Source organism: Solanum tuberosum, unplaced genomic scaffold (genome assembly GCF_000226075.1).
Source record: "Solanum tuberosum cultivar DM 1-3 516 R44 unplaced genomic scaffold, SolTub_3.0 scf00152, whole genome shotgun sequence".
In the NCBI taxonomy this organism is placed as follows: domain Eukaryota; kingdom Viridiplantae; phylum Streptophyta; class Magnoliopsida; order Solanales; family Solanaceae; genus Solanum; species Solanum tuberosum.
The window spans coordinates 681977-694769 of record NW_006239078.1 but is presented as its reverse complement, the minus strand read 5'-3'; the positions used below and the strand labels follow the sequence as shown (position 1 = coordinate 694769).

Below are 12793 nucleotides of genomic sequence, written 5' to 3'. Positions count from 1 at the left end.
GGTGACACTTCCAACATGAATTTTTCTATATCAGGGCTCGAGTTCGAGACCTCTAGTTAAGAGTAAAGCAGTCTCCTGCACTACACAATCCATGTTGGTAGAATTATGTACCTACCATATTGTTACTCATGAATTTTTTGACCTAACTATATATGGATTAATTTATACAAAAAGGTTCTCTATGTGTGAACGGTACAAAGTTACAAAATCAAACGTCATTAGTTTACTGCAATTTATCATAATTATTTATTCTAACTATGGCTAAGCTTTATCAATAATCTCAACGTGTTTCTTTTTATCTTAATATATCATTATAATTTGAAAATTTTGTATTAGGTTAACAAAAGAACTAAGTTGGTAATTCACACAACTGGGCATAAAGTTTTTCTTTTATTTTCACACTCGTTTGGTATTCACATTGAGTCCGATTAAATCTAAATTTATATCGACATACACATAATTCAATTTTGAAATTTTTAATTAAACATGAAAAAATACCTACTATTCCATCAGAGCCTTGTTGGTATCGACATAAGTCTGTTCTTATCAAAACCTTGTTGTATCGACATAAAGTTTGTTCTTATATCTTTACCTTAAAATATATCTATATTATATTCTTAAAAGTTGTGTCTATTCTTATAAAACCTACTTCTCACATTTAGCTTCTCGAGAATCAAAGGGTATAGACTATGACCAATAATTTAAGATATTTGTTATCATATTAATATGAGAAGGATTGCAACTTATAATATTTTTCATATAGCTTTCAAATATCAAAATTCTAAATAATGAATTAATCTAATTCAATTTATCTCCGAAGATTAGTCAAATTGAATCGTAAATCGTAAATCAAAACATGACAAGTAAAAGTGAGCGGACGATAAAAAATATTGAAATTCTGTTAACCAAGAGCTCAATCATGTTCAAAATAGTAACAGGAACTTAAGGAAATCAAGCGTAAAGCAGATAAAAAACTGCTGCTAAATTCTAAATAATGTATTCTATCACAACAGAACAAATTATAGTTCCAGGTAAAAATATTCTCCAGAACACATACCACTTCTGGCAGAAATTTCAGTTCTTGGCCCTAACAGAGTTGTTTTCCTTGATCCGAGCTCGGGTATCCAGCTTGACAAAACGTTTGAGGTCATCGTAAGGGAGAGACTCGAGATTTTTCCTTCTCAGTTCACTAAGTGCCGAGCGTTTATCCAGCAGGTGCCACAGCCAATCAGGGTAGTCTGAGTCGGGCAACACTTTTGGATCAGCTCCATCCTTGAGAATATTTGCCCCGACTACTGTACTGGCCTTGACTTCCTTGCTAATTGTTGATGCCTTAGGACCATCTCCAGCTGCACCACCTTTTCCACCCTTCTTTTTACCACCCCCAACAGCAAATGTTCTGCAGCCTCCTATTTGAATAACCTCATGAAAGTTAACGTTTCTCAATGATCTGATGTAAGTTAATGCCATAATCCTTGCCCCTGCAGCATCAACCAGTATAAATCATGTCAAAACGTAATTTCTTGTGCAGCGTTACTAACTCAACATTTGTCAAATTCAACAAAATGCCCTAATGAATAGGGAAGGACAAAAACAAACTCAATAATAGCTCAAGAGAACGCTTGCATGCTAGAAGGGGCCAAAACACTGACAAGATTGACCACTTAACAGTTTAATGCAACCAAAAACACAGCCAGAGGAATGTATTGATATTTAAATATATCTGAGTCAGTACAGAGAAAGAATATACAATAATAAGCACAGTAGACCTCTCAAGACACTGCTAGTCCTTGCTTGCTCCTACAAAATCCTCAGTGTCTTCCACGGAAAACTTTACCTAATCTAAATTCTAATACTCAACAATGTCCAGATTTAGTTCATAGTGCTAAGCAATTTCTTGACCATAAAGACTATATACACTGTTGCACTAAATGCACTAGTTGTAGCCTAAGGCCTTCATGAGGACCTTGACTGAAAGAGCTGTTAGGAGTAAATTGCTCATGTATCAAAGACCATGAAAACACTAGTGTTTTTCTTCACAGAAACCTTAGGTTCTGTTTGGTTGCAAAGATCTTTCAGTTCTCATATTTATGTTTTCACCACAAAAAGAGAGGGAAAAGTAAAATCCCTACTTGGAATCCTTCTTGAGAATACAACTATGCCTTAATTCTAATCTCGGTGAGCTAGACTATATGAGTTCTCACTTTTCATGTCGCTCCATTTAAACATGTCTCAATCCAACATTTGAAAATTTAAGTTCTGTAGCATGAGAAGTTCTACACATGTTACTGACATATAAATTTCTAACAACCTAAAAGACTCTTAGCATATATTGGACCAAATGTAAGAGTACAACGATGACGACAACAACAACAACAACAAACATCTCAGAGTAACCTTAGGTTCTATTTGCTTGCAAAGATCTTCTGTTCTCGTGTTTATATCTTCACCTACATAAAGAAGAGAGGGAAAAGTAAAAGCTGAAGTAAACACCCCACTTGGAATCTCATGAGAATAGAATAAATACGCCTCAATCCCCGTCTAGTTAGGCTCGATTATGGAATTCTCACATTTATGCTCCATTTAAACCCATCTCAATCCAATATTTGAAGGTTAGGTTCCCTACTATTAGAAGTTTTCAATAACACAAATATCTAACAAGACCAAAACACTTGTATTGGACAACCAGTAAACATGTACCAACTTAACTAAAACTTAATCCTTCCAAATAATAGCGATGGAAAGTTATCAGTTAAAATACTCAACAACAATAATACAAATCAGGGGCTGCATTTTTCAAGAAAATATTAGGCATACTTCCAGACCACCTTTTCTGTTACCCAGTGTTAACAAACAGTAAGATTTTCCTGCTGGAACTCGATCTTCAAAAAAAGAATTATCAGTTAAATTCAATCTTCAACTTGAGAAGCTTCCATCATCACAAACTTATGCGTAATAAGATATTACACCATAAAAGTCGTTGCAAACTGAACACCAAATAATAGTAGCAACTCCATCTCTCTTGCTGAACTACAGCATAAACATACGAAGACCGAGCATCTGAGAGATTTAGTACTGCATTGATGACAAGAGCTTGATATTTGTTTGTATAGAAGAAAAAAGAAAAGCAAAAAGGGAGGGGCATATTTTGAACAGAGAGGAATATAGTAGTCAACAAGACCTTAAGCTTAGACTTCATGAAGCAAGATAATTAGAAAATAAGGATAATCTTTTCTTATATTGAAGTAAGTTAATTAGAAAATAAAAAATGCATATATAAGAAAGATATATGCTATAGATTTCTAGGAGGAACATCGTTTGCAAGATCCAGTCTTAATGAGAGAGTCACTGCAACACCAACTTCCTTTCTGTGTCTCCACTATCTTCTCTTTTGTATGTATATGTTTTTGTATGCTACCGAGTCATTTCCAAAATAATAGGAAAAACACAAAGACAAAATAATCATACAGAACTCACTTTAACGGCATCTAGTCTTGGATCAATTCATACACATCCCTTTTTCTTAAAGTTTCCAGAACTGAAAAATTGTGTTTCTATAGTTGTTGGCATTGACACCAGATCCAATGAGCTCTTCACAGAGGAACCACATGTGAATTTAAAGTATCATGTAGCAAATAGGTTCAAAATTCAGGAAATAAATTCACTTGCACAATATATTCCCTTAATTGAGAAGCAATTGATAGATGAACCAGGTTTTTAATTGACATTGGCACATAAGGATTACTTACTCTTCAAAATATGATCCAAATATTTCTGGTTCTCCGAAAATCAAGTCTATGAAGAGCAAACTAGAGGCATTATCCAGTAAATTATTACATTCAGATGCAATATCCTATTTAACTTAATTGAGTAATGGAAATAGGATGATATTATACTATGGCACATTTATCCCTTAAAGAACTGGAGATACTGTCCAATTACACTCCAGTAACTACCTATATACAAGGACATTTACCGTGTCAAAAGACATGTATAGGTACTTAATTTAGATTCTTCGAAGTACCCCAAATGAGCAAAATGAAAGTACGGACACCCCTATTGGATACCCATCAATAAAATATAGTAACTAATAATCTTTGTAGCTGAATAATTACTCTAATAATACAAGGAGAGCTCGGAGCTCGGTGTCATTAAGTTTTGAAGCCAGTTACATATATCTTCCTAAATACCCACTAACCACCCCACTACATAGAAACATATTAAGCCCCACTTTCAAAGAATAACCTAAGCTAAATTTTGCACACAAAAGACGCATATCACGCACGGTATCTAGTTGTTAAATATAACACTAACTATCAAGTTCTCTAAACATGAAAGAAGGTCCTGTTTGGATGGATTGATATAAGTTAATGGGTACCTTAAATTATTGCTAAATGCCTGGATATTTAGATGTTTGCCAATTGGGAGTTAGAGGCTGATCCAAGATTTGAAGTTTATGAATTCCTAAGGACATATTAGAGGATAATCCAAGCTTTGAAGTTTATGTATTCCTGGGGCCAGGTTAATATACAACAACATTTAGGTTCACGTTCAAATATTATAGATATTTTAATACATATACGAAGTCTTGGTAAAAGTTTTTTTGTTTTTGGTTCTACTTGTTGATCACTGTGATTGTAATTTAGGAAATTGATTCTGTTCTCCTTTGATTGCAATTTAGTCAAAATTTGATCTTTTTCCTTAATATTGTGTTTTGTTTTTGAAATTTGTATGTGGGGTTTGAGGGTTTGATTGATAACTGCATTTCTTTATTGTTTTGCCCGTTTCTGTGTTTCTGTTGTTGCATTTGAACTGGTTTTATTGTTGAAATCTGTATTTAGGGGTTTTTGATTCTACTGGTTGATTACGGTGATGGTAATTTAGTCAATTGTTATAGTAAAAACTGTTGGGCTCCCATGAACCTTTAGTTACACTGTGGATCCGTCAGTGACTCGGAACCATTGATTGTTAGGATAACCAGAACGACTCACTAACTGACTTAGAACCTATGGTGGTTCAAACAGGAGTGCTGAAAACTCACAATATTATTATAAAAAATTCATATCTTATGAGTACCTATTCTTGAGTTTTTATAATAGTATTGTGAGTTTTCAGCACTCCTGTTTGAACCACCACAAGTTCTAAGTCAGTTAGTGAGTCGTTCTGGTTATCCTAACAATCAATGGTTCCGAGTCACTGACGGATCCACAGTGTAACTAAAGGTTCATGGGAGCCCAACAGTTTTTACTATAACAATTGACTAAATTACCATCACCGTAATCAACCAGTAGAATCAAAAACCCCTAAATACAGATTTCAACAATAAAACCAGTTCAAATGCAACAACAGAAACACAGAAACGGGCAAAACAATAAAGAAATGCAGTTATCAATCAAACCCTCAAACCCCACATACAAATTTCAAAAACAAAACACAATATTAAGGAAAAAGATCAAATTTTGACTAAATTGCAATCAAAGGAGAACAGAATCAATTTCCTAAATTACAATCACAGTGATCAACAAGTAGAACCAAAAACAAAAAACCTAAATACACATTTCAACAATAACGCCATATAAGGAAGAAAACTAAACCAGTTTAACATATCAACAAAAACACAGAAATGAGCAACACAATCAAGAATCGCAGTAATCAATCAAACCCTTCAAACCCCACATACAAATTCCCAAAAAAAAACACAATAAAAAAGAAAAAGATCAAATTTTTACTACATAATCATCAAAACAGAACTGAATCAAATCAAGAAAAGTCGAAAAGTAGCTTACCCAGATAGGGACGGAACCGGAGAAGGCGAAAAAACGAGGGTGGGTGGTGGGGGAAGTGAAGGGGAAGGCGGAGGAGAGCTAGAAGTGAATCAAATTACAGTGTTGGTAGGGTTTATATAGGCAGAGGGTTTTTTAAGCAAAGAGCCTTCTATGGTAATCTACAGCTTTTGATTGGTTCAATACATCCATACTCTATTGATGGCATTTTGGGAAAAGAATAAACTTAATCAACATTAACATTTCTATAATTAAGTTTAACTATGTAATTGGGAAAAGAATAAACTTAATCAACATTAACATTTCTATAATTAAGTTTAACTATGTAATTGGGAAAAGAATAAACTTAATCAACATTAACATTTCTATAATTAAGTTTAACTATGTAATTGGGAAAAGAATAAACTTAATCAACATTAACATTTCTATAATTAAGTTTAACTATGTAATTGGGAAAAGAATAAACTTAATCAACATTAACATTTCTATAATTAAGTTTAACTATGTAATTGGGAAAAGAATAAACTTAATCAACATTAACATTTCTATAATTAAGTTTAACTATGTAATTGGGAAAAGAATAAACTTAATCAACATTAACATTTCTATAATTAAGTTTAACTATGTAATTGGGAAAAGAATAAACTTAATCAACATTAACATTTCTATAATTAAGTGTAATTATGTAATTTGCTCTGTTCATTTTTATTGTTCAGTATTTGATTTAACACCCCTTTTAAAAATTAGAATTCTATCCTATTAACATTTGAATATGATAAATTTGAATATTTTGAAAACTACTATGGTAGGTAATAACAAAAATAAATTAGAAATTAAATGATAAATTTTTTCTTATTTTTTTGAAGTAGGCATGAGTTTTTAGTTTATTGAACAAATACAAGTGAACCGATCAAGTAATCGTGTAGGTTGTGTTTTTTAAATATGTGTTATTATCTTTTTGTTATTATGTTTCTTTGTTTGCTTAGTATCTTGCAATTTTGTTATCATATTTTTTTACTATCATGCTTTAAACTATGACTATAACATTTATTTGAATTAATAATTTGCTATATCATACAATTTTTCCTTAATGGTCTAGTAGTATCGATGAGTGTTTTCGTTTGACATTCACAAATTTTTTCACAAAAATAGGACAACATTTCTAACGAATCATGCTAAATCAAGCATAGTTGAAGTTAAGGTATATAACAACAATAATATCATAAGTAGGGTTTGAAAAGGTGGTATATATGTAGTCTCACCCCTTACCTTGTGAAGATAGAGAGTCTAGTAGACTCTCGACTCAAGTAGAGTATACTAAAAACAAGTATGAGAAGGAAACATAGTAATAAAGATGCCATGTGAAAATAAAGAAGAAGAGATACCGTAATCGAATTAGAAGAACCAACATATGATAGTAAAATCAAAGAATAAGATTGTAAGAGAGTAATAATTGCAATATTGATCAAGAAAACTGAATGACTTTCGATTATCTACTAATCTTCTACCCTTATCTTGAATCTATTTAAGGTCATATACTTGATAAGTTACGGATTTTGTCATGTCCGCTCTATATCCTCTGACCCATTTGTTCCGGGTCATACCCGTTTTATTAGTTAGGGTTTCAGGGCTTCTCATCAAAAACCCTCTACATCATTCCTCCAGTTTCCAAAAACCCAAACTTTCTGTGAAAGCAAAAAAATGGGTAGCAACCAAGCAGCAGTATCATTCCTCACGAACATTGCACGCGCCGCCTTCGGTCTCGGTATCGGCGCCACCGTTCTCAACTCCTCCCTCTACACCGTCGACGGTGGTCAACGCGCCGTCCTCTTCGACCGATTTCGAGGAGTCATCGATGATACCGTCGGCGAAGGTACTCATTTCCTCGTCCCATGGCTTCAAAAGCCTTTCATCTTTGATATCCGTACTAGGCCCCACACATTCTCCTCCGTCTCCGGCACGAAGGATCTCCAGATGGTCCACCTCACCCTCCGTGTCCTCTCACGCCCAGAAGTTTCACGTCTTCCCTATATTTTCAAAAACCTAGGTCTCGAGTATGACGAGAAGGTTCTCCCGTCGATCGGTAACGAGGTAATGAAAGCCGTCGTAGCTCAATTCAACGCTGATCAGTTGCTCACTGAGCGTCCACAAGTCTCAGCTTTAGTTCGTGAGAGTTTGATCCGTCGTGCTAAGGATTTCAATATTGTGCTTGATGATGTGGCGATTACGCACTTGTCGTATGGTGCGGAGTTCTCTAAGGCTGTGGAGCAGAAGCAGGTAGCTCAGCAGGAAGCAGAGCGGTCTAAGTTTGTGGTGATGAAGGCTGAGCAAGAGAGGAGAGCAGCTATTATTAGAGCTGAAGGAGAAAGTGAGTCAGCTAAGTTGATTTCGGATGCTACTGCAGCTGCTGGAATGGGGTTGATTGAGCTCAGGAGAATCGAGGCGTCGAGGGAGGTTGCTTCAACCTTGGCTAAGACTCCCAATGTGGCTTACTTGCCTAAGCAAGGCAACATGCTTCTCGCTCTCAGCCCCACACGTTGAGTAGGTAATTAGGTTTACTATGTTGAGTGTTTTTTGAAAATGATCATGTACTATTTAATTTGCTTCAATAGTTACTATGAAATATGCTGAATGGGATCAAGAAACAATGGAATATAAAGTTAGAGAATCAGGAGGAATAAATTAAGGACATTTCTCTTTCGGAAAGCTGCCAAATTGTGCCTTGTATGGTAATGTTTGGATAATCTTCGTTTGAGTTCAGATTCTCAGGTTTTATCTTTTGATAAGTTCGGAAAAGCTGCCAAATTGTGCCTTTTGTTTCATTAATTGTATGGTAATGTTTGGATAATTTTCGTTTGAGTTCAGATTCTGAGGTTGTATCTTTTGATGAGTTCAGAAAAGCTGCCGAATTGTGCCTTTTGTTTCATCAATTGTATCGTAATGTTTGGATAACTTTCGTTTTTGTTCTGATTCTGAGGTTTTATTTGATAAGTTTTATTTTGGGAAAGCTTAAAATTTTAGATGTCTTTGTTTCTTTTGATGTATCCCCAGCTCTACTACTTCTGTCGAGTAAGTAACTTGGTGGCTCGGTGCTTTTACATATTGATAGATAAAGCTTGTTTGGATTTTTAGCTTAAATGGTAGTGTTGGATATAGCCAAGTTTCCGATAAAGTAGAACTGCAATGTTTATAGGTTAGACAGTCTGAGGAAGGCCAGCTTAATGTATTCATCTTGTTTAAGATTGGAGCTAGGGCACTGTCAAGGAAGGAGTCTAAATGCCGATGTAACTAAGAGCTTCATAGTCAAATCTTTAAGGCCTTTAGGGAAGAATTGCCATTCTTTTTCCTTGTAGAATGAGAATGAATGGGATGATCTATAACAGTGTGAGAGAATATTGTAATACGAAGGTGTGAGTAAATAATTGGTTATTAATCGTTGTCATATTGATCAACTTTGGTTAAGTAGGCTAGATCATGTGTTACTAAGACCATCGTAATGGCTAGCATGGGAATTAGGATGCACGAAATCATGGTACAGTCTGGGGAAGTGACTCATTTGTTTTGCGATAGACTGATAGCTTTTATATGTTTTACTTGCTATAACTACTAGCTCATTTAGCTTTGCAATGATTCGGATCTTTGCATAAGCGGTTTACCTTCCTTTGCTCTACTGACTATGAAGGTAATGGCTTTGGGATGATGAAGCTTCGGCTAGGGATGAAATATAGTTAATATCATCCATGATATTGTTCATTTTAGCTTTTTCGGCTAGGTCATATTCCGTGTTGATGCCTTTCTACATCAGTAGCTTTAGCTCTTTTACAGAAACAGGTTAAGTTATGCCCGTTTCTTTTGTTTATTAATCAAAGGGGTCAGCGCGATGTTCTTACACTACGCTATGCACTTGTCTGAGGTGCATTCTGGAATCACTGGCATAAGATTCAGTTCAAAGATCAGCTTTCTACTTAGTCTTACTGCTAATGCAACTTCAGTGATACTGTGGTTGTTAGATACCTTTGTTATCTTTAATCGTTAGTTCAACTTCTTCTATATCAGTTTGGGTGTTTATAATTGCTATTACAATTTGGAGCAATTGTTGTTTAATCTTGGTAGTAGTAATCACTACATTGGTGATTCACATACCAGAGACCTGGATTCTCAAGGCAGAGCCATAGTTTGATATTTATGGCGTCTCCGATGACCATAGATTGACTTTGGTCTAGCGGTAAGAGCACCTCAAGTGAGGATCTCATGAGTTGTGTTTCTAGTTCCAGCACATTGTAGCGTTTTGCACCAATGGTATTTGCAGATTTGTTCTTATAACAATGTCATAATGAAATTTTTTGAATAGGCCCTCCATCAAGAAACTAGGGATTGAAAGAGAGAATCGGATCTCTATTTTTACACATAAGAGATTTGGAAAGGTCTATTGGTTTTTTCTATTCAATTTGTAAATGATCGTACATATTGTAACGATTAAAACAATTGAAGCATAGTTTAAAAACTTGTCAAAAGTTGTTTCTCCTCGAGAAACCATTTAGAAAATGACATTTGTTGTCCATCAAATATGAATTAAGTTTGCTCATGAGGCGATATTTGGGATACTTCAATATAGTGTGTTTTATCTCCACTAAAATTTGTAGCAGAGACCTCATGATTTTCAATCATTTCACTGAACACATTACAATTGGAACTTATGCTTGATAGGCAATAAATAACCGAGGTCAAAATTTGAAGACCACTTTTTATATGCAATTTCTTAGTTATTTCATGTTGATGTCATCTAGTTCAAATATTTTTCTCCCGTGACTCTCTTAATCTTTGTATTCAACAAATGAACATTTGGACTTAGTCTTACGGTAAGACTCTTACCCTATCTTACGGAGAAGGGTGGAGAGAGATTGTTTTCGGAAAAAAAAAAATATTCCTACGGAAGGAACAATTATTAAAGGAAAAAGAAAAGTAGTTTGAAAAGTGCAAAGAAATTGCTGTGTCTTATTGGACCACTACTAGGCCCACCTAAATAACCAATCTATAAAGGAAACAGCCCACTACCCATTTCGCACGCACAAAAATCAAATTGTAGGAGAAAGGAAGAGAATTCTAAAAACCGCTCTCACTTTCTCTCTCTAGAAAAACGAAAAACTCTCACTTTCTCTCTCTAATATCAATGGCGTCGCCACGCGAGGAAAACGTGTACATGGCGAAGCTCGCCGAGCAAGCTGAGCGTTACGAGGAGATGGTAGAGTTCATGGAGAAAGTTGTCGCTGCCGCCGATGGTGCAGAGGAGTTAACCGTTGAAGAACGAAACCTCCTCTCCGTCGCGTATAAGAATGTGATCGGAGCACGGAGAGCTTCATGGAGGATCATTTCCTCCATTGAGCAGAAAGAGGAGAGCCGTGGTAACGAAGATCATGTTGCTTCCATTAAGGAATACAGATCTAGGATCGAGTCTGAACTTACCTCGATCTGTAATGGAATTCTTAAGCTGCTTGATTCTAAGCTCATTGGCTCTGCTGCTACCGGTGACTCTAAGGTGTTTTACTTGAAAATGAAGGGAGATTATCATCGTTATTTGGCTGAGTTTAAGACTAGTGCTGAGCGAAAAGAAGCTGCTGAGAATACTCTCTCGGCTTACAAAGCTGCTCAGGTTAGAGTTTTCATTTTTGCTTATTGATAAACAAATTATTCGAATTCTGGAGAAAATATTTGCTTAATTGTCATGTTTGATCTCGTGCTTTCAGGATATTGCTAATGCCGAGCTTGCTCCTACACATCCAATCCGATTGGGACTTGCTCTCAATTTCTCTGTGTTTTACTACGAGATTTTGAATTCTCCTGATCGTGCCTGTAATCTCGCCAAACAGGTATGTGTTTCATTAACTTCTTATCACAATGCCTTTGATTATAGTAGGAATAGCTGCTAATTACATGAATATGCCGAGTTATCCTAATGAATGTTACCATAATTAGTTGTAATTAGTACTATTTGATACACTGATGAAATTGAATCAGTTGCATTTGATATAATAATAGTTGATCTTATTAAATAATGATTTATATTGTTGATTTGATCATATGAAAGGCCTTTGATGAGGCAATTGCGGAGTTGGACACATTGGGCGAAGAGTCCTACAAGGATAGCACTCTGATCATGCAGCTTCTTCGTGATAACCTCACTCTATGGACCTCTGATATGCAGGTACATATATATTTCTTTCTATTGTTAATACGTTTTTTTCTTGTTTCATTTGTAGAACAATTTTATTGATCTTTGCATCTTGCTTTATTCTTGTTCAGGATGATGGAACTGATGAGATCAAAGAAGCTGCACCTAAACCAGATAATAATGAATGAGCAGCAGTAAAAACTGGTGAAATTTCTTTAGGATTGAAATATGCTATGTTGTAACTTCTTTTTCATTTGTCCGAATTCAGCTCTTTGTTAGTTCTAGATCTTGTGATTTGTAATACCTAAAATCAACCGTTTCTTGTTAATTGTTGTTCTTGTTTGTTTCTATGTTGATTTCTCTTGTATTCGGATTATTTCCTTTTTCTCAAAGGAATGACTTATTGGGTAGTTGGATCTACCTTTTAATCCACAAATTTGTTAGCTTCTCCATTTCATATTACATGGATATAAATTCAAAAACTTTGTGACTAAGCATTGTGTCTAGATTGAAGTTTCTGAGCTTCTCCATTTCATATTTACATGGATATATGTTCAAAAACTGTGTGCCAAACTAGGCATTGGGTGGGTCAAGATTGAAGTTTATGAGCTTCTCCATTTCATATTTACATAGATATATGTTCAAAAACTTTGTGCCAAACTAGGCATTTGGTCAAGATTGAAGTTTATCAACTTCTCCATTTCATATTTACATGGATATATGTTCAAAGACTTTGTGCCAAACTAGGCATTTGGTCAAGCTTGAAGTTCCTTAGAAACTCATTTCTACTCTTGCATCTGAACATTGACCTCAAACTTTCATCTTTCTTTAATGTTTAGGT

The 12793-nt window shown here is 35.0% G+C and overlaps 3 protein-coding genes across 3 annotated transcripts; 2 read left to right on the top strand and 1 right to left on the bottom strand.

Annotated features, from left to right (window-relative positions):
* Positions 1 to 881: 881 nt before the first annotated feature.
* On the bottom strand, positions 882 to 2882 carry LOC102588916 (54S ribosomal protein L37, mitochondrial-like). Its single transcript, XM_006353148.2, has 2 exons — positions 2829 to 2882; positions 882 to 1481 (listed from the first exon to the last, which is right to left on the bottom strand). The coding sequence occupies exon 2, from the start codon at positions 1468 to 1470 to the stop codon at positions 1075 to 1077; it is 396 nt and encodes a 131-aa protein (XP_006353210.1). The 5' UTR covers positions 1471 to 1481; positions 2829 to 2882; the 3' UTR covers positions 882 to 1074.
* Positions 2883 to 7484: 4602 nt separating this feature from the next.
* Positions 7485 to 8324, top strand: RSI1 (prohibitin-3, mitochondrial-like). Its single transcript, NM_001288687.1, is given in 1 exon segment — positions 7485 to 8324. A coding segment is annotated over 1 exon segment (840 nt).
* A 2545-nt stretch (positions 8325 to 10869) lies between these two features.
* Positions 10870 to 12446, top strand: 16R (14-3-3-like protein 16R-like). The gene is given in 4 exon segments (NM_001288133.1): positions 10870 to 11433; positions 11528 to 11650; positions 11869 to 11985; positions 12084 to 12446. Coding segments are annotated over 4 exon segments (777 nt in total). The 5' UTR covers positions 10870 to 10953; the 3' UTR covers positions 12141 to 12446.
* The last annotated feature ends 347 nt before the right edge of the window (positions 12447 to 12793 follow it).

Coding starts and splice junctions, on each gene's coding strand:
- LOC102588916 (XM_006353148.2), bottom strand. CDS start 1,470: ATGGCATTAACTTACATCAGATCATTGAGAAACGTTAACTTTCATGAG.